General features: G+C 51.1%; 1 protein-coding gene across 3 annotated transcripts in view; it reads right to left on the bottom strand.

The window, feature by feature from the left end:
* The window catches only part of TBCD (tubulin folding cofactor D), a 2,218,561-nt gene that overhangs the window by 616,038 nt on the left and 1,581,460 nt on the right, over window positions 1-21,063 (bottom strand). For all 3 annotated transcript variants that reach the window (XM_086930600.1, XM_086930601.1, XM_086930602.1), the window contains one exon: window positions 7,972-8,034. In XM_086930600.1, the coding sequence (XP_086786726.1) occupies window positions 7,972-8,034 (63 nt within the window). The remainder of the gene's footprint in view (window positions 1-7,971; window positions 8,035-21,063) is intronic.

The raw sequence follows: 21,063 nt of genomic DNA, 5'->3' as shown, positions 1-21,063 counted from the left end.
AGTTGGAAGAGTTGGGCTGAGCAAATATGAGGTACATGGCCTCCTAGAACTTCTAGATCTGGGCAGGAGATGCTCCGGCTCAGAGGCAGGCTCCAGAGACAGAGCCTTCGAGCGATGACGCTCTGGATCCCAAGTCGTGTCAGCCGATCGATGGGGAGAAGTCGAAGAACGCCTGTGCTTCAACTTCTTCTTGTGTTTCTGGGACTTACCGGAAAATCTCCCAGATTACTTTGAGTGTGAGGAGTGTGAGCTCCGCAGCCGTTTGAGACCTTCCTATTGAACAGGAGTGACACGGAGCCAGCTTTTGGGAATGCTCCTGCAAAGCCTTCAGGGTCATTGCCCGGCACTCAGAGTATGACTTCGGTTTGTGGACCCACTCCAGACACCAAAAATACATGCAGTGCGGATCCGTCACGGACATCACCCAGTGACAGGGACTGCAGGGCTTGAAGCCTGTACTTGGCTGGGACATCCTCGACGCACCAGTAGTCTATGACTCGAAAAAGATGTAGACAAAAAAACAGAAAAAGGTAGGCAAAAAGTGGCCAGGGCTTATGGTCAACAACTATGGGCCCAATACAGATGATCTTCACTTCTTTACTACTCTATAGAATAACATATTTGCGTTGTTCCCCAAAGCAATTGTCAGTGGTGCAAATATCAATATCTTATTAGATGCCAACCTAGATAGATAACACCCCCCAATTTGGATCTACGTCAGGTGGAGCATGAGCTAGCAGGCGAGATCAAAGACCTCAAAGCCAAACAGTTGCATGAAAGCGATCATGCTTTGCTAGCTGACCCCTAGATTAAACTGACAAAATACAATGAAATCACAGACAGGGAGGTCTAAATTTCTTTGGAAACATGCCACTGCACATATGTACATGGAGGGAAATCCTTAGCTAATCTAAATGAATAGTCTGAGCAGTGCACAACATTGTTTGCCTCTAGTATGTGGGTTGAATCCATCATCGATCTCCTTGTGTTTGCTTTGGTCGTCCTATGTTGGCTGGGTATGCCCAGATGTTGGTCCCTTGCTCATTTTGTCACTGGATTCAAGCTAGCCTGGCTGATGAGGAGTGTTATCCCAAACCGGTGCCAGGATACTTGTTTCCAGTCCAGTGAAGACCTACACTGGCAGTTTAAGCTCAACTGTTCCCACGAGGGACAGGGTCAAGACTTATTTGCGTATGGCTGGGTCTGAACTTGGGTGGCGAAGTAAGCTAAAGAACGATGCTGGATTCAACCCAGATCTGTGACTGGGGGTGAGTGTCTGAAAAGTTTCAGCGCTACGTCCATTATCTCCTTGTGTTTGCAAAACTCCACACCACCATGACTATCTCAGAACCGGCACAAGGCCGAGTTGGCATGCACACCAAAAAGGGAAGCTCCATCAAAAGGCATGTAGTTGGCACAGCCTCCAAAAACCTGGAAGTAAGCAACCATGCACGCCGACGTAGAGCTATGGAAGAGGCCATAGCTTGACCAACACAAACTGTGGTATCTATATATGTGTGGCAGCTTGTTGCCCTTCACGTAACAGGGTGTAGCAAAGTGCTTCTTTTGGACAAGGTTATCCCACACTTTTTGTGTGAAAAATGATGTACTTTTGACTGGAAGTGAACAGGGTCCCTGCCAACCAGGTCCCCTGTGCAGATCTCCTTCCCTAAACTGTACCTTTTGTTTCTACAATTGGTACCCCTTTAGCTCACATAAAAGTCGCTTGTAAGAGGTACCCCGGATACCAAGGGCCTTGTAGGTAAAGAGGGTCCCTAAGGGCAGCAGCATGAATTGTGCTACCCTAAGGGACCCCTCACCAAGCACATGCACACTGCAGCCTGCGTGTCTTGGTGCAGACAAAACTGAAGAGTCTGCACGGCACACATCCCTGTGTGTCATACCCATAGACACTGGATGATATATAGGTAAGACAACCCTCTAGCAGGTTTTCGCCCTAAGGCAAGGTGCACTATATCTCCTGTGAGGGCATATCTGCCTGAGCAGATATGCCCCTGCAATATCCTTGTCAATTCTTGGATATTGTGGCCAGGAAAGCCATAGTAAGTACATGGGCTGGACACTCGTCATTCCAAGCTCCCCAGCTCTATGATGGCTTCATTGAAATATGGGATGTTTGGTACCAAACATCTCAGCATAATAAACCTGCACTGATTTCAGTGTCAGATTTATTAAAAAGTGCACACGGAGGACCCCCTAAAGGGGTCCCCTGAAACCTACCAATCCTATGTGTGGTCACCGACTGGCCTGAGCAAGCCTGCTACCACTAGACAGTGTTCTGATCTCATGGGGAGAGAGCCTGCACACTTTGAGGCCGAGAACAATGCCTCCTGGGTGGAGGTGTTCACACCTCCACCTGGGCAGAAAGAGCCATTCATGGCAGGGAGCTTCAAAGGCCTTGCCGCCTATGTAATGCGACCCCAGCCTCTCCTGTTAGAAGGAGCAGTCCCTCATCCAGTCCTCACCCCCTTTTTGACAGGAGGACAGGTGGGAAACATAGAAAGAATAGGAGGTGTGCCCCCCTCTGCCAACTCCACCCCTCAGATGCTCGAGGCGATGTGAAGTGTGTGTTTCAGTGCCCACCATCTTGAAGATGGTGGGGCTCCTCCAATCACCATGTGGGATTAGCATTTAAAGGGTGTAGTCAACTTTAAGGTAAATAGCCCATTGGCTACTACCGGGCACTCCCATTAAAAGCCCCTAAATGTAGTATTTAGGTGACCCCACCGAGCCCTGAACTTCAATTTCTGACAACCTAAGAAAAGCTGGACACTACAGAGCTGCACCAGCAGAGAAGACTGCACGGAGCAATTGATTTGGCCCCAGCCCTACCGCCATGTCTCCAGCCTCGACGATAGTACACCAAAACACTTGTCCTGCAGCCAAATGACATCCAGAACCTTGGGAGGACTAAATTGCCTTCAATCAGGATCATGATTCCAGAGAACAGCGAACCTGTTCACCCAGCAACCATCTTCAAAGTAAGGACACTGTGACCTGAAAAACCGCAAAGCCTGATCCCGGTTCCACCTCTTCACCGAATGCCTTCGGCCTGAGTCCGACTGGCCCACTAGTTCCAGCAAGGCTCCACAGTGTTCCAGAGCCCAAGAACACCGTGAACTAACCTCTCCTGGTCTCTTCAATGTCATTTGCAGCCTCTGCATGGAGACCCCTCCAACCACGACCTGCTGCAGGTAAGCAGTTTCTGAAACCAAAATGCACCCCTACACCCATCCAACATGGGCCTTGGTGAAGAGAACAAAAGGTGTCCTACTTTTCGGAGCATCCTAACTTACCTCTGCAGCTGTAGGTGTCCTTAGATAGGCCTCCTGGCATTTGCCTGCAGCCCCAATCCCTATTGATTTGTACTGGGTGCCCTACCTCGAGTTTGCTCCAGGCCGCCCCTGTGCTGCTGGTGGTGCACTGTTGGTGCTGAACTGAACCTTGTGCAATACGGACCTTAACTTGTGTAGATTGGTCTTGTAAGTCGATATTATCCCTAGGTACGCTGCATGTTTTATTCCTCCCATAGGTTAACATTGTAAAATTTTAAAGTTGCAGTCGCCATTTTTTAAACTGAAAAGTATTTCTATTGAAAAACTAATTTACCTATGAACAAGTACTGTGCTTCTGCAAAATAAAGTATTATTTTTATGAATTGGTCTAAGATTTATTCATTGAGTGTGTGTTTTATTTATTGCCACTGTGTGTATAATACATGCTTAACACTGCCCACTGCTCGCCCACACTACCACAAAAGAGAGCATTAGTATTATCTACTTTAGCCTCTGCAAAGCCTCTGGGGATCCACTGGAATCTTTGCCCATGATACTTCATTTTGGTATAGAATATTGAGGACCAGTTTCCCACTCAGGGGGAACAAGAGCATTCCGGGCTTCCTCCGGAAGGAAGGGCAAGAGGTGTTCCACTGAGTCCCACAAGGCATGGGAGAAACCGGCGAGGACACAAGAAGTGTTTAGAGAGCGCAGGGCAGTGCTAGAAGAGAAAATACACCTACCACAAGCATCAAATTTCCTGGTCTCTCTCCCTCTCTCTCCCTGGAGGAACAGGAGGGAGAAAATCAATATTTTTGGTGGCAAAGCAGCCTGAACCACAAAGCTCCTAGTAGAGATATGTTTAAGGAGACAGGAGGGATCCCCTGGGGCTGAACGATGCCTCTCAGAAATATAACGATTTCAGGTTTAGCCCAAAGCCCAAACATCCAGCAGGATAACGAAAAGACAACTAGTATAAGGAAGAAAAGGCTCAAAATTAGACTGGTCAGGATGTAGAATGCCAATTAAAGTGTCTGTTGGCAATTCCACACAAGGCAGTTGTAATTCCAGTACGACCAAAATTCGATACAGCATGTCTGCCAGATTGTAACTCGCCTCCGTAGCAAAACCAGAATGGAGACAAGAGGCTGGAGGCTTGAGAAGATTCCAAGCCACCGACGTCACCCAAGTCAAGTAACCAATTATACTGCATAGGTGGTAGAACTGTATCTGAAATGGGAGGGGGACATACCACACCGTCTCTAGAACTTTCACAACCATGGTCCTCAGAAGGATAAACCAGAGGAAGGGAGTCTGAGACAGTCAGCTCCATCGGCTTCGCATCCAATGCCGTAACTGAAGCTGGTCAATCTAGAGAAAGTGACACCTGGATGCCGGAAAGGGCGTTGACAGCACCACTATGGGAGCCGGAGACAAAAGACCTATGCTGACATTGAAGTTGACAGACCAGAAGCAAGAGCCGAAGGAGGGAATATAAATGGGTGGTGCACAGGCATCACTAAGGTGTGAGACACAGGACGCTGACCTGAAGCAGAGTGAGAACCCGTTGGTTGGGTCCCAGGCATTACCTCACACACTTCCATGGGGCCCGAGGGCGCTCCAAAGGGAGGTGAAAATCCTAGAATAGAATGAAGAATTTGAGAATATTGTCTCTTCTGGGTCAAAGATGCCCTGCCCCAGGATAGGTGAGGAGACATGGGGTGGACCCATGCCCTGACACTTCAATAGAAGAGTGGGGACCATTGGCAGGCGAAAAAGGGGGGCGGTGCCGCCATTTCAACCGCAGACACCGAGTCTTACCTCCAGACGTCGAAGGAGAATGACACCTGCTGGAATGGCTCCTAATGCGGTCAGTCCGTACAGCAGGTAAGAGATTGAGGATTACAAGAAGGCTTTCATGACACTCACATTCACACCGCAAGAAGCTTCATGTGGCATTCGTTGTAAGCTCTCGGTTGGAACTGGCAACAGGAGTTGCACTCTTCGGAGTCATGGTGCTCACCCAGGCACCTTATGTAAACCGAGTGTGGGTCCATGGTGGACATTTGACATCCACAGGACTCACAGGGCTTAAACCCAGAGGACATGAAGAAGGGTAGAAAAAGGACACACTACTCGGTCGATGAAAAAACGTTAAGTAGGCAGAAAAACAGCCAGAGGAACTGCAGTGCGGATCCACGTTGAGTGAGTTGCAGCTGATTGATGAATGGTGCCTCCATCATAAGGGGATCTTGCCTACCATTACTATTCACATGTGTATAGGGGATACAGTAGATTAGTCTGTTCTGGGATAAATGGAAGATGTAGCTGTGTTTCCGCACTCTTCATACTTTAACCAATGCCTTTGAGATCACTCACCACTTCTAGTCACCTTGCCTCCTAGGGGACCTAGGCTCAAAATGACATTATGGACACTGAGGGCTGAAGTGCTGGCAGAAGGGGGTGTGCAGCCCACATCTGTGCATTTACTTCCTGGTTCTTCAAAGAAAACCAATGGACGTCAGCAAGCAGGGTGGCTAATGTGTTTGGGACATGAAATAAAATGGAGCAGGAGCTGCTTAGACTGGAATGGGCACCTTATCTCTGGGTTCGCTAGTGCCTGCACAACTAAGGCAGAGATGCTTGAAGAGTACCTGACAGGTGCAGGGCTGCCGAGGTTGTCAGCAGAGAAGCAGCAGCAGCCCAAAGCTCCACTGGAGCTGAAGGAGCTGCGTGAGGTGCTTAAAACCCTCCTGCGGGGGAAAAAACTGAAGTGTATGGCTTTCCAGTTGAAATGTATAAATGGATGTCGTCCCATATATTGGACCACTGAATGCAAAACATGATGTATCATCCCAATGGTAGCATTATGCTGCCTAGATCAGATGTGTGGCCAATTGGTATAGGGCAGGAAAAAGAGCCAAGTGAACCTAGACATTCTTAAGCTTTCCCTAACGTAGGGTGGATTGGGGCTCCCAGACTTCCTTCTGTATTCTGAGGCAATGCAACTGCAGCACACAATTAGTTGGTTCGAGCATAATCCAAACTGAGAGCAAAATCTACTGGTAAAGGCAAGTGGGTCGTTCTTACTCCTAGAGCTCTTCCTGATGGGTAGTGGAGTCCCTAGGAACTTCCCCTACCTGATAAGGCAATTGGCAGAATCTTGGCATAGGGTGGTCACTAAGACCTTGCAAAGGGCCCCCTTTACCCACTATCCTGCATTGTAGAGGTTTCAGCCCTTCTCTGCCCAACAGAATGCACTAGCCTACGCCTGGTGACGCATTAGAGGCTGCAAAACTGAGGGCTACCTGTACTTCAATAACAGATTGATCACCTTTGAGCAGGTGCAGAAGCAGTATGTGGTGGAAACAAGGCCATTTTTACAGTATGCAAGACCATCTCTTAAGGCTGGTCAGGTATGGCCAACATTTCCAGACAAACTGCAGGGGCATAGCTTGGCACTGGAGTTGACTGACCAGGCAGGCTGCAAAGGGCTGATGTTAGACACACACGCACACACAGGGCACAGCTGGAAGACAAGGAAGTCAAAACAGAGAGGGCGAGTGGAGGCTGCCTGTCCGATGAGCTGATAGAGCAGGACTGGGACGAAGGTCTGCGAGGCAGTGAAGTCTGTATTATACTCCTAGATCTCCCACTACTGGGTCACCCTGGCATGCTGACGGCCAGTGAAAATAAAGTAGCAGCTATTGAAACTTAACATTCCTAAACGAGGAGACCTGAACAATGTGGGCAGTTTTATTGGGTATGATACTGCCATAAGCAGCGAAAGCCACAATGTGCAGAATACTGTTCTATATCATCGACTCAGAGTAACCACTATGGCACTTATCCCCACATTTTCTTAGGAGCCTCCCCCACTTCAAACCTCTAGACGTCTTGACTTCAGCAACTACTTCTAAATGCTTAGTAGCAACTTTGTATAGGTCTTTGCAGTAAGAGGTATCGGTCTACACATCTAACTTCAGAGACAACTGTAACATTAAGTTATAATCTCCATCATCCAAAAAAGGGTGGCAATACAGTACTGCACTGACTGGAGCTCGGTTGTCAAATGGTAGGCTGCATATAACAAAAGAATGAAAGCAGTGAAATGATACAAGTCATCAATCAAATGGATGGTAACAAAGTTATGCTTTAGAGAGAAACAAACAAACACAAGAGGAGGAAAGGAAGAAACCAAGCACATGAGGTTGACAAAAAAGACACCCAACGATAAGAAATGGGCTGATCTAAAGCCCCCTGTAAGTATTGGCATTACGCATCAATAGGTCTACGACAAGATGTATCTAAAGTAGTCTCTAGGGAAAGACCTAAAATTAAAAAAGTGATTCCTGAGATGGTCCGGTTAAAAAACAAAATTGCACTGAGTCCAGTTCTCACTTGGTACAGAAAGAAGGCACGTAGGTAAGGAGGTGGTAGTTAAAGAGGTAAAGACTGTGCGTTGAGTGGCCTCAAATTGGTGTGTAAATACAGGTTTTCTTTTTTAAAACAATCACAATATTACTCAGAGTTTGAAACAGTTGGCAATGGAAAGCAGAAGAAAGTAAAAGAAACTATCAGAAACGCAAAACCCTATGAACTAAGTTATACCCAATGGGCATGTGCAATGACGCAGTACCCCCCACTCCCCACAGCCAGATAATATAATACGTACCAATTATGGAATGACCGTGGTAAGGCAATTTCGAAAGAGACAGCTTTTCAATCAAAGAGCACACTGTTAACGAAGAAAAAAATTCGACCCAGATTACTGCAGAATTCAGGTTAGTCAAAGTAACAACACACATCGATTTTATATTAGTTAGGTTGTTATGCTTCCCAAACACAATTATCACGTTATCTGCAAAACACTCAAAAGCTTTACACAAAAAGTGAACACTTTCCACTTTATTTCATGTTTTGCGTCCTAGTGTGCATTGTTTCGTTCATGGCACCATGCCAGTTTCCACTCACCTTTCAAATGGCCACAGGTGATGTAATTGAAAACTGGGTGCAGAGAAAGTAAGAAGAGGGGCCTGTGCCAGGCAGACGCGTGACCTATAGAGTAGCGGGTGGTAAGTGATCCCATGGGCTCACAGGCCATTAACACCTTCAATTGTTAGTGTATTCATCTTCGCCACACCAGGGCTCGGTGCACTTCCCCAGTGACTAACAACTCAAAAAGATGGGTACTGGTGGTGGTCTACAACATTAGCAATTGTTCCTTTTTCAGTCAGCACTAGTGGCTATGAAGATCGGTCCCTGACAAGCACAGTGCCACACAAGCAGGGCGACTATGAGGCATTGACTATATTTTATCCCCTAGAACACAGAGGTTTACACATTTTGGAGACAGTGTCCTTAACCACAAAAAAGAATGTCAGGCATTCAATGGAAATAGATGAGTATGTAACCTTACTCCTTAGCTAAGATCAGACAAACAAGATGGATTCACCAACGTTAACAAGTATGTTAGCTAAGGAGTTACATACATTTAAAAAAGGCAAAGTAATATGGGATGGTGGCATAAATAAAAAAAGAAGTCTATTTTATAGTTTGTTGGCACTGGAATGCAATATCTCCAAGATAGCAAGAAATGGTGAGATAAATATACGTGATATATCAGTAAAGGAACCAGAGACGACAGTCACAACATGGATCATATATTGTCTTATGTAATGGGAAGGAAATAGATCTACCAAACCCCAATAAAAAGATAATAATGTTATCATAGGGCCAGGATGATCGAATAAGTCACTACGGTAGAAGGGTCACATGCCTTCAATCGCGACATAAAGACACATTAAAAGAGATCTCAGGCCTTAAAATACGGCCTCGAGGGGCTAGACATGTAGGGTGCAAAGGTCAAGGTCGGTGAAAGTCCCTTCCGGTGAGAATATGAGATTCTCACAAGGGCTGTCTGTCACGGATATATTGTAGGGGGATCAGGAGTCAACTATCAACAGCGCCTGGTCGATATCAGCTCCATGGCGTGTTGGCATCTGATAAAGACACTTTTGTTTACACATGCAGGTATGATTGATTACAGTAAACGCATTTAAAAGCGTTGATCCTACACAATGACATTATTTGCAAGTGACGTTGATTTTATGTTGAGTCCTTAGTGAAAGGATAACTTCGAAGTAATCAATTGAAATGTACTGTCTGTTGGCAACTGATATTCAGAAAATAGGAAACATACATTTGATTATATATGGCACACCACAGTATCATTCTTGAACAGACGAATTTACTTTCAAATGCTTGAAAAAATGTCATGGTCTAAGTTGAAAATTATAAGACTGAACTGCACCAAATGTAATATTCTGTAATTGATTGCAGGAATTTATCAAAATATTGAACTGCAAAGCAACAAATGGAACAAAGTAAAAACTATATACAGTAATATATTAAAAGTAAAGTTACATTTTATGAAAAGATTCAGTAAAGACGCATTATCGTGGGAAGCATTAGTCCTTGCACTGTCTTAGGGAAACGAGTTTGGCTACTCATGTTCCTCAGCTATGGCTTTGGAGGGAAGGCAAATGTGAGCACAAATTAAAGTGAGAAAACTATATTTGAAAAATATTAACGAAACTAATTAAAATGTAATGCAGGTGTGTATAACTAACACATGCTGACTTTAGGAATACTCTGCCTACCACCTACTTCACATAGTCAACTTTTCCTAATTTTATAGGTTTAGACAAAGATAGAGTGATATCAAATGGATCTGGTAAGGATCTTTTTAAAAATATATATATATATTTTTCAGTTTACACAACATAAACAAGAACACCCAACTGGCATCATATCAGTGTATGTAAACAGATCGACGACCTCATTATCGCACTTGGGACTACAGGCACCATCATGGGGGGAACGGACTCATGGGGAAGGAACACAATAGTAGACAATTAAAACATTATGAGGAAGGAACCAAGCACGGCACTTCTGCAGGTGGCGAATATCTCTAGGGGCCACTCCCTTGCTCCCAGTCAGACACAGACGCAACTGGTGTATGCAACCCACTGCCAGACGCGTCATGGGAGGAAAGCTCCTGTTCTGCTAGCCCCGATGCACACATGACTCGCCAGGCCAGTAAGTTGTCCTGCAGCTTCTCATCCCTCCGAGTGAGTTGCATGTGAGTTTCCTCAGCCAGGGACCACTCCCGTACATCTCTGAGCCAAATGGGCACCTCCGGAGCCCTCTGCCCCATCCAAGTAATCGCCAACCTACGTCTGGCTAGCACCAAAATTAATTGTAAGAGTTTATACAAAAGTTTCTTTTTCTTGGGTTTGGGGACTAACGCAAGCAGACAATGCAGGGGGTCGATGGGCATCCGAAGGCTTGTAGCTGTGACTATGCACTCCACCACCCCACCCAGAAACGCCTGACAAGAGGGCAGTCCCAGGCTAAGTGTAGGAAGCACGCTTTCTCTGCGTTACATCTAGGGCATCCGTCTCCTCTATCCCCAGAGATACGCCTCAGGGAAACTGGGGTTAAGTAGGTAAGGTGTAAAAAACTTAAAGTGTGTCGGATTAAACCGTGCGTTGCACGAGACCTTGCGTGTGAGGGAGCCTATGCACTTCCACTGCCCCTGTTCCAGTGCAGTGCCAAGATCTGCCTCCCAGGCCGCCAGGGATGGTGGCACCGTGGGGGGGGGGGAGGGGGGGGGGGGGGGTTGGAATCCTGTTTCATGGCCTTATGCAGGAGAGAAATCAATTTACGCCCTTTGCTGCAGGAAAGGAGGATGTCTAAGGTGTGAGTCAGTGGTGGAGCGTCCGGGTACCGGGACCAGGTAACCTTCACCACATCTTGGAGTCCCTGGAAGTGTAAGTATTGTCTCCTCCCAAGGCCAAAGGCCTCCTCCGCTTGCTCATAAGTTAGGAAGGACTCGTTGGCGTAAAGGTCAGCCAGAACCTCGCAACCACCCTCCCTCCAGGAGTGAAGCACAAGTTACTTACCTTCGGTAACAATATATCTGTAAGAAACAGTAGTTAATATTAGATTCCTTACCTTAGAATATCCCCAGGCGTCAGACTGGATCCGGAAACTTTTGCGTAGCAGTACCCTTGCGCTTCAGTAGGCGTCGTCTGCGTCGTTGGCGCCGGGATGACGGTGCCGGGATGACGTCGCCGGAGTACTTAGACGCCAACCTCGCGCGCTGTCAGTTCTTATAGCTTTTCCGCGCCAGAAACGCAGAGCCATGATAAAAACCAACACTGGTGCCATGAAACTAGGGACCTGAAAGGGGATGACCTTAACCCTACATATCGGTTCGCAGAACAGGGAGGATGGGTGGGGCGGTAAGGAATCTAATATTAACTACTGTTTCTTACAGATATATCGTTACCGACGGTAAGTAACTTGTGCATCTGAAAGAAACAGGTTAGTATTAGATTCCTTACCTTAGAATAGATACCCCAGCAATACCAACCCCGGTGGTGGGTCTGCGAGCCAATGATCACACCAGAAAGTCCTGGAGAACGGAACGGCCAAAGAAGCCATCTCTCCAGACTTGGCTGTCCAGGCAGTAGTGTCTTGCAAACGTGTGCAGCGAGGCCCACGTAGCTGCCTGACAGATGTCCTGCAAGGGGACTCCCCGACCCAGGGCAGTAGTAGCCACCGTGGCCCGAGTGGAATGGGCTCTCAGCCCAACAGGAGGCTAATTTTTAGCCAAGGAGTAGCATACCTTCATGCACAACACGACCCACCGAGAGATGGTCCGCTTGTGCACCGCCCGACCTTTCTTAGCGCCCACGTAACCAACAATGAGTTGGTCATCCACCCAGAACTGGCGTGTGCGATCCAAATAGAATGAGAGCGCACGTTTTGGGTCCAGACAGTGGAACCTCTCTTCCTCTTTCGAGGGTTGCGGAGGCAGAAAGAAGGTGGGCAAGGTGATGGACTGCCCGATGTGGAAGGTTGTGTCTACTTTGGGCAGGAAAGAGGGTCGCGTCCGCAACACGACTTTGTCCGGATGGACAGAAAGGAAGGGAGGTTTAGAGGAAAGAGCCAGGAGATCACTCACCCTCCTGGCAGAGGTGATGGCAACCAGGAATGCAGTCTTCAGAGTAAGGAGACGAAGATGACAGTTATGAAGTGGCTCGAAAGGAGCACACATCAGATAGGTCAGAACAAGGTTCAAGTCCCACTGAGGCATCACGAAAGAAACAGGAGGAAACATATGAGTGATGCCCTTCAAAAACCTATTTACAACTGGGGACTTGAACAAAGAGGGCTGATCAGGGAGCCTTAAGAAGGCGGAAATAGCAGAGAGGTAGCCCTTGATAGTGCCCAGAGCAGAGCCCTGCTGGGCAAGAGAGAAAAGAAAGAGGAGAACCTCTGAAAGAGGGGCAGAAAGGGGATCCACAGCCTTTGCTGTGCACCATGCCACAAATTTGTTCCACCTGCAGGCGTATACCGATTTTGTGGAGGGACGCCTGGATGCCAGAATCACATTACAGACTTCAGGAGGCAAGTCAAATGGCCTTAACTGCCGCCGCTCAATCTCCACGCATGTAAGTGGAGACTGGACAGGTTCGGGTGGAGGACCGTCCCCTGCTGCTGCGACAGAAGGTTCTCCCGAAGAGGCAAACAAATCAGGGGATCGACAAACATGCTGGGAAGCTCGGGATACCAGTATCTTCGTGCCCAGTTCGGACCCACAAGGATAACTTGGGCCCGGTCGCGTCTGATCTTCTTCAGCACTATGGGCAGAAGTGGTATAGGCGGAAAGGCGTACAACAGACCGCAGCTCCACTCGCGACGAAAAGCGTCTCCGAGCGAGTGCCGCCTTGGAAATTCCAACGAGCAGAACTGATGACATTGCACGTTCGCTTCTGTGGCGAATAGATCTCACCAAGGCTCTCCCCACTGCTTAAAGAGGCCTTGCGCCACGTCCTAGTTCAGAAGCCATTCGTGATCCATCATGCACCGATGGCTGAGTTCGTCCGTCCTGGGCTTCAGGGAACCTGCCAGGTGATGAACCACCAGGGTCACGCCCTGATGTTCCAGCCACTGCCAGAGGCGCAGAGCCTCCTGACGTAGGGTCCACAACCCCACCCGCCCTGTTTGTTGCAGTACTACATGGCGGTGGAGTTGTCCGTGAACACCTGCACTACACTTCGCCGGAAAGAGGGGAGGAATGCCTTCAGTGCAAGCCTGATCGCCCGCAGCTCCAGAAGGTTAATGTGGAGCCGGGACTCCGCCGGAGACCAGAGGCCTCTGATCTCTGCCTCTCCCATGTGGCCCCCCCAACCCAGGAGGGACGCGTCCATCACAACTACGTGCTCCGGTTGGGGTAGGGAGAGGGATCTGCCGCTGACCCAATCGCGGTCCGTGAGCCACCACTGCAACTGTCTTGCAGTGCTCTCCGAAATCAAGACATGGTCGGACAAGTGCTGGGCCCACTGAAACTTCAGGTCCCACTGCAGAGCCCGCATCCGCCACCGAGTGTGATGCACCAGAAGGATGCAGGAGGCCATCAGCACCAGAAGCCGCAGCGTCAACCTGACCGAGACTCGGGATAAAGGCTGAAAGATCGGAATCAGAGCCTGAATATCCCGAACCCGCTGTTCGGGAGGATAAACCCGAAACTGCGCAGAGTCTAGAACCGCTCCGATGAAGAGGAGCTTCTGAGAGGGACACAGGTGTGACTTCGGCACATTGATGGAGAACCCCAGCAGGTGCAGGAGGACGGCCGTAGTCTGGAGGTGGCTGACGACTGTTTGGGGCGAGACCGCCTTCAACAACCAGTCATCGAGGTAGGGGATGACTAAAACCCCTAACCTGCGCAGATGAGCTGTGACCACCGCCATCACTTTCGTGAACACCCGTGGGGCGCTGATAAGGCCGAAGGGGAGCACGGTAAACTGAAAGTGCTCATGGCCTACAGTGAACCGCAGGTAACGCCGGTGGGCCGGCAGGACGGGGATGTGAAAATAAGCGTCCTGCAAGTCCAATGCTACCATCCAGTCTCCCGGGTCCAGGGCAGACAAGAGCTGAGCCAAAGTCAGCATCTTGAACTTCTCCTTCCGGAGAAAGCCGTTGACGTTCCGCAGGTCCAAGATAGGGCGTAGGCAACCTTTGCCCTTCTTGGGAACCAGACAGTAGTGGGAGTAACAACCACACTCTACTTCTGGCCCAGGAACACGCTCGATGGCCCCCTTGGCCAAGAGGGCCGTAACTTCCTCTCGCAGAAGACTCAAGGGATCCCCCGACTCTCAGTGGTACTGCGGTGGCATGGCTGGAGGGGTCGCCTCGAAGGGGAGGGAGTAGCCCCTTCGGACGATTTGCAGCACCCACCTGTCTGATGTGACGGTGCGCCAGTGAAGGAGGTGATGGCGAACCCTGCCCCCCCCCCTGGCGTCACATGGGCTTGAAAGCTCGGACTAGGAGGGTTTCGAGGCCGATGCTGCAGGGGTAGGTGTGGACTGACCTCACCGTTGTCCCCGACCGCCGCCACAGCGGTGACCACGTCCGCCACCGGCTGGATGTTAGTCTGCGGGCCACAGGCTGGCAGGACGTGTGGGGGCGCCCCTTCTTGGCCACGAAAGGTGCGAAAGGCAACAGTTTGCTGGCGCGGGACCGAGAGGCCTAAGGACTTGGCCGTAGCCCTGGAGTCCTTAAAGCTCTCAAGCGCACTGTCTGCCTTGTCGCCAAAGAGGCGACGGCCATCAAACGGCATGTCCATAAGAGTGTTTTGGACATCAGCCGAAAAGTTGGCGGACCTCAGCAAGGCCTGGCGACGAATCCCCACAGTCGTTGCCATCGCCCTGCCCAGCGAGTCCGTGGTATCCAGCCCACACCGGATGGAATACCGTACCGCATCTCGACCCTCCACAAGGGCTTGGGTGAGTTTAGTCCGGACCCCCTCCGGACATTGTGGCAGCATGTCCGCGACCGTGTCCCATAGAGAGTGGGTGTACCGGCCCAAGAGGCATGCGGTGTTGACTGACCGCAACCCCAAACTAAGTGAGGAGAACATCTTTTTACCATACTGTTCGTACCACTTGGATTCGCGATCGGGGGGAGCCTTTTGGGAAAGCGGTCTGATAGTTAGAGGTCTGGATGACCAGGCTCCCAGTGTACGGCCTTTCCCGCTCCCATCACTCAACCCCGTTATTGAAGGCGCTTCACTGGCTACCTGTCAGGGAGCAATCCCTTTTTAAACCTGGCTGCATGGTCTTCCAGGCACACCAGGGCTCAGCTCCCGCCTTCATTACCTCTCTGATAAGGGAGTATGTCCCTACCAGAGAGCTTCGCTCATTCTCCCAATCTCTTCTGCAGGTACCCCGCTACAAGCGCAAAAAGTGGGGAGGGGCCAACTTCTCATTCTTGGCACCCACTTTTTGGAATTCCCTCCCCGACCACCTTCGGTCGGCCAAGCACTATTCTCTCTTCCGTAAAGGCCTCAAAACCTTTTTATTCAAGCAGGCCTTCCCCCTGTAAATTGTCCTCACTTGCTCCCTCTCACTGTACCAGTTTCCATTTTCTCTCCTCTGCTAATTTTTGCCTCCATAGCGCCATGAAACCGTATGGTGAACGCAGCGCTCTGTAAATATTTTAAATTCAAATTCAAATTCTCAGGGGTGGGGTGGGTGGACAGGAAGCAAGGCTCGCCCGGAGCCGGGCGGTGGCGCCTGGCCACGTTCCTATCTACAGGCGGACCTGTAGCGGGCTTGGACCAAGTGCTCAGAAGAACATCTGACAAGGCCTCATTAAACGGCAGCAGAGGCTCAGCCGAGCTTGCCTGCGGTTTAAGAACCTCAGTGAGGAGGTTAGTCCTCGCGGCTGCAACAGGGAGCTCAAGGCCCAAGGCCTTGGCAGCCTGCGTCAGCACCACACTATAGGCAGCCTCCTCCTCCGTAGCCACAGTAGGAGGGGAGACAAAACCAGTGTCGGGCGAAATGTCCAGACCACTGCCCTCACCTAGCTCACCTGCCCAGTCCTGAGAAGACTGGCACTCATGTTCCAGAGGGTCCTCGGACCCCTCCCAATCCTCCTCGCCACCCATCTCCTGATACTCAGGTTCAAAGGATGGGGCCGGGTCGTAGAAGTAGAAATCTTTTAGCGGCGTCGAATACGGCGCTGAGCAGCGCCGCTCCGACGCCGGACCCGAATCGAGGGTAGGACCGGGGACGGCGTCGTCCTGGGACAGCGCCAGAGAGGTCGTGAGGTCGACTGGCGACGACCCGGATCCGGAGGGGCCCAGCGGCGTCAGGACCGAAGTCGCCAACGGCGCCAGGGCCGAAGCACCCAGCCCGCTTGGGGACCCAGTCGGGCGCTTGGCTCGAAGGCGCCGCGGAGGAGTGAGCGGAGGAGTGAGCGACCTCAAGGCCTCGATCTCCTCCGGCCTCGCGTTCTGCCCAGGGACCGGGCAGAACGAGACATGTCCGCCCCCCCTACCCTGCATTATGGCGACCTGCAGCGTCTGGATACCCGCCCTACCAGAAAGGAGGCGTATTTCCCAGTTGTCCGCGTCTGCAATCCAACGGGCCACATGTTGTAACTGTGCCGCATAGTAATATAAGTCGAAGTATGGAGCTTCCAGGCCCCCCTCCTCGTAGCTGTGGACAACAGTGTGTAGAGCAACCCTACTGCGCCGTCCCACCCACAGCAGGGACGTGAGCAGCATATTGAGAGTGCGGAAAACTCGTGGTGGGAGCGGACACAGTGAGTTCTGGAGGACATATTAAGTCCTAGGAAGCATTACCATCTTGGCGACGGCCAGCCGTTCCCTCAATGAGAGTGGCAAAGAATTTCAAAAAGACACCGACTGCTGTAAGGACATGAGTATACGATCCACATTCCGGGCTAGCACCTGCCTGTCTGTCTGTCTGTCGGAGCCACCTGTATTCTAAGATAACGGAACCCCTCTCGTTCCCATCGCAGCCCGAGGTCTGGTAAGTCCCCCAAAGGCACCGAGTCTAGCCCCGTCAGTGGGAAGATCAAAGACTTACTGCAGTTAAGTCGTAACCTCGATGCCTCCCCAAACCGAATTAAGTGTTGCAGCAGTATCGGCAGTGCATCCCTGGGAGCAGTCAAAGAGAACAAGGCATCATCCCCATATAGGGAGATGACATTGCACGTGTCCCCCATCATGATACCCCATTGTTCAATATCCATCCGGACTCGGACAGCAAAGGCCTCTATGGCCAGGGTGAACAGGAGCGGCGAGAGGGGACACCCCTGGCATGTACCCCGGCCCAGCCGCCATTCCTCGGACTGTGCGCCCCCAAGTTTCACCCTGGCACGAGGGGCCATATAAAGGATGCAAATCCAACGACAGAAGTTGCGACCCAGCCTCACAGTGCGGCGGACCTCGAGTAGATACCCCCCAACTGACTGTGACGAACGCCTTGGCGAGGTCGATAAACACCAACACCAATTGCTCCTCCCGACCACGCACCTCATGTATAACGTGATTAAACCGCCGCAGGTTCATAGCCGTATTGAGCCCCAAAAAGAACTGCAATAGTCTTCATGGGCGCAGTGAGACATATATAGCGCCAAGCGCGAGGCTAGTAACTTGGATAAGATCTTTACGTCCGTGTTGATCATCGTGATCGGACGATACGATGAAGGTTCATGAGCGTCTCCCCCCCCCCCCGGTTTCAGGATCATACATATTTCCCCCAGCGTCATGCTCAGCGGGAGAGTCCCGCTCTCAAATGCCTCAAGATACACCTGTAATAGGAGTCGGGAAAGTGTACCCTCCAATGTCTGGTAAAATTCAGGAGGGAATCCGTCGCTTCCCGTGGACTTGGCCCGCGGTAGGCGCTGCAGTGCGGTACGCACCTCACCCAATGTCAGAGCTTCGTCTAGGTCCTTTTGCGCTGATTTGGGAATAGAGCGTAGGGTCAACTCGCGAAGGTAAGGGAGATAAGAGGCCTCGGAAACGGTGGGGTCCGCGGCGTACGCCCGCTGGAGGTGAGATTGAAGGACTCGTAGCAGTCCCACTTCAGAGTGGACCACGCCCCCCCAGGGCCACAATTCTCTCTGGGGTCTGTTCCCGTCAAAGAATCCTGGCCAAAAGTCGACCGTATTTATCACACTCCCTGTAAAGGCGCTGTCTATATTGTGTGAGGGTATACTTATCGAGCCTCTCCAGGATATCGTAGATACGTGTCCGAGTGTCCTGTTCCCATTCTCGTGTCATACCGTCAGGAATCTCAGAGGTCTGCAGACCCAAGAGGCTGCTCTCCGCTCCTGTAGCTCTTGTTGGAGCTGCCTCCGAACCCCGTAGGTTAGTTCCATGCACGCCCCCCTCACCACCGCCTTTAAGGCGTCCCATTTCGTGGCCAATATGAGCTCCCCCCCCCCCCCCCCCCCCCCCAGTTAGGGTCCACATAGTCGGTTATAGCAGTTTCTATGTGATGCTTCCCCACCGGTCCTTAAGGATCTCCGTTGGTAACCTCCAGGTCCGGGGGCGACATAACTGGGACCCCGAATTCACCACACACGCTACAGGAGAGTAATCAGATAGGAAACGTGCCTGATGGGTAACATCAAGGGACATGGCAGACTCTGGGTTTGCGACTAAGACCCTGTCCAAGCGATTATATGTATTGTGAGTGGAGGAAAAACAGATATATACCTTCTGAGTCTGGTTTCTCTGGCACCAGACATCCTGAGCTCCTATATTCCCCATGACCTCCCTGAGTTTCGCTGTTCGTGGTTTCATGCCAGCACGGGGTGGGAACCTGTCAAGAGTGGGGTATAGTCCCCAAACCAAAGTACCTGTACCTCCAGGTCCTGGATCAGGACCTTCTGCAAGGACTGAAAAAAATCTGGGTCATCTGTGTTTGGTACATAAGAGTTTAGTATGGTGACATCCCTGCCAACCAGCTGCGCTCGAAGGAGCAGGTATCTCCCATGAATGTCAGCTTCCACGTACTGGACAGCAAACGGGACTCCAGCGGCCACCCAGACTAGGACCCCCCTGGCATATGTGGAAAACGAAGAGTGGAACACCTGGCCCCGCCATTTTTCTCCCAATTTTTGGGCCCGTTCGTCTGTGTGGTGAGTTTCTTGGAGGCATGCAATCGATACTGTGTGCCTGTAAAGAGGGACAGGACCCTATACCTCTTGGTGCACGTACCCAGCACCCTCACATTCCAGCTTAGAAATGTATGCCCCATGCTAGGTGAAGTGACCGATCATGCCGTATTCCGCTTCCCATGGAGCCACCCTGATCCCGTGCCCGAAATGCAATACATACGATGCCTGAAACAAACCGCCCCCCCAACAACCCCTCCCTAAAAAACACCACCCCCCCCCCTCTCCCACGAGCAATTTAGTGACAACAACAGAACATGCAGAAATGCCCTTCCCATGCTGGTACCAGGACGTGCACAGCCAACCCATACGCCCAACCGGGCCAAACCACCCAACAAGTGGAGAAGAGAACTTCCCTCCCCCAAACCAGCTCCCGACACATGGCAGCCGTCACAAGGCATTATGCAGGGACTCGAACCATCTGAGGATGTGTCTGGGCAACTCTCAGAGCCCCTGACAGTTTCAGGGCCCGTATCAGTGGTGGGCTGGAGAGCTTCCGGGACCAGTTCCCCATCCTGAAGAGTTGCCACAGAGAGCGCAGGAGGGCCGTCGACCCCGGAAGTCTCCAGGCGGAGGGTTCTGTCGTCTCTCCCCCTGGATGACATCCGCCGATGAATTCCTGCGTCTGTTACCTCGCCTCCTCGGTGGCCTTGACCCACATGTACTCCGGGCTCCCCCTCGTTCACCCTGCGGGAGGGCATCTCTCCTAATCTCAAGCCACTCCCACACCTCCTCCGGAGCATCAAAGAAATGCGCCTTTCCCTGGGATATGACCTTGAGCTTGGCAGGGTAGAGTTTCATGTACTGCAGATGCAGATCCCAAAGCTTTTGCTTAACGGCAAGGAAGGATTTCCTCTGTTCCTGTACCTGGTGGGTATAGTCCGCGTAGATAGAAACTCTGGCATTTTCAAAGGTGAGGTTCGCCGTTTCCCTAGCTGCTTTCAGAATGCAGTCTCTATCCCGATAATTCAGGATTTTAGCAATTAGGGCCCTCGGTCGAGCGCCCGGCCTCGGTGGCGGAACCAGCGCCCTGAGGGCTCGTTCCATCACAAAGACCGGCCTACGGGGCAGAGTGTCGTGCGTATCCAGTTCTCCAGGAATCGCTCCACATTGCCCATCTCCGAGCGTTCTGGAATGCCTAGGACCCTGATGTTGCTGCGGCGTACTCTCCCTTCAGCATCCTCTGCTCTGCGATCCAGTACCCCTGTCGCGACGGTAAGCTGTGAAACTGTCTTCTTCGGTGAAGCCACCTCTCCCTGCAGCTGGACGATATCCCCTTCCGCAGTGGAGACCTTATCCGCTACTTTCCTCACATCCGCCAGCAACAGGTTTACAACAATGGAGACTGTCTCTATTTGCTTCTCCAGGGCAGAACTGGACCCCTGTATCGCCTGCAGGAGCTCCGCCCGGGTGGGCTCGTCAGCCGCATCACTCTCCTCATCTAGCCCCGTCTGACGCGTGATCTACTGTGTGGGGAGGCGCTGTGTGGTATATTGCTTTATGGTGTTAGGCTTAGAGGTGCGGGGCAGCCTGTCCTTACCCCATCGGAGTGGCGTGAGGAGACCGCTCCGGGGTCTGCAAGCGTCAGAGGCATCTCAGGGCAGCCTCACCCAATGTGCGCACCCCGCTGGAGAGCCCGGAGAAATGTCGCAGGAGCCCCATGGGATAAGAGCCCGGGACCGACCTCGGGGCGCCGTCGCCA

The sequence above is a fragment of the Lissotriton vulgaris genome, chromosome 7 (assembly GCF_964263255.1).
Source record: "Lissotriton vulgaris chromosome 7, aLisVul1.2, whole genome shotgun sequence".
NCBI classification, from domain to species: domain Eukaryota; kingdom Metazoa; phylum Chordata; class Amphibia; order Caudata; family Salamandridae; genus Lissotriton; species Lissotriton vulgaris.
This window is presented reverse-complemented; position numbering and strand designations above follow the sequence as displayed.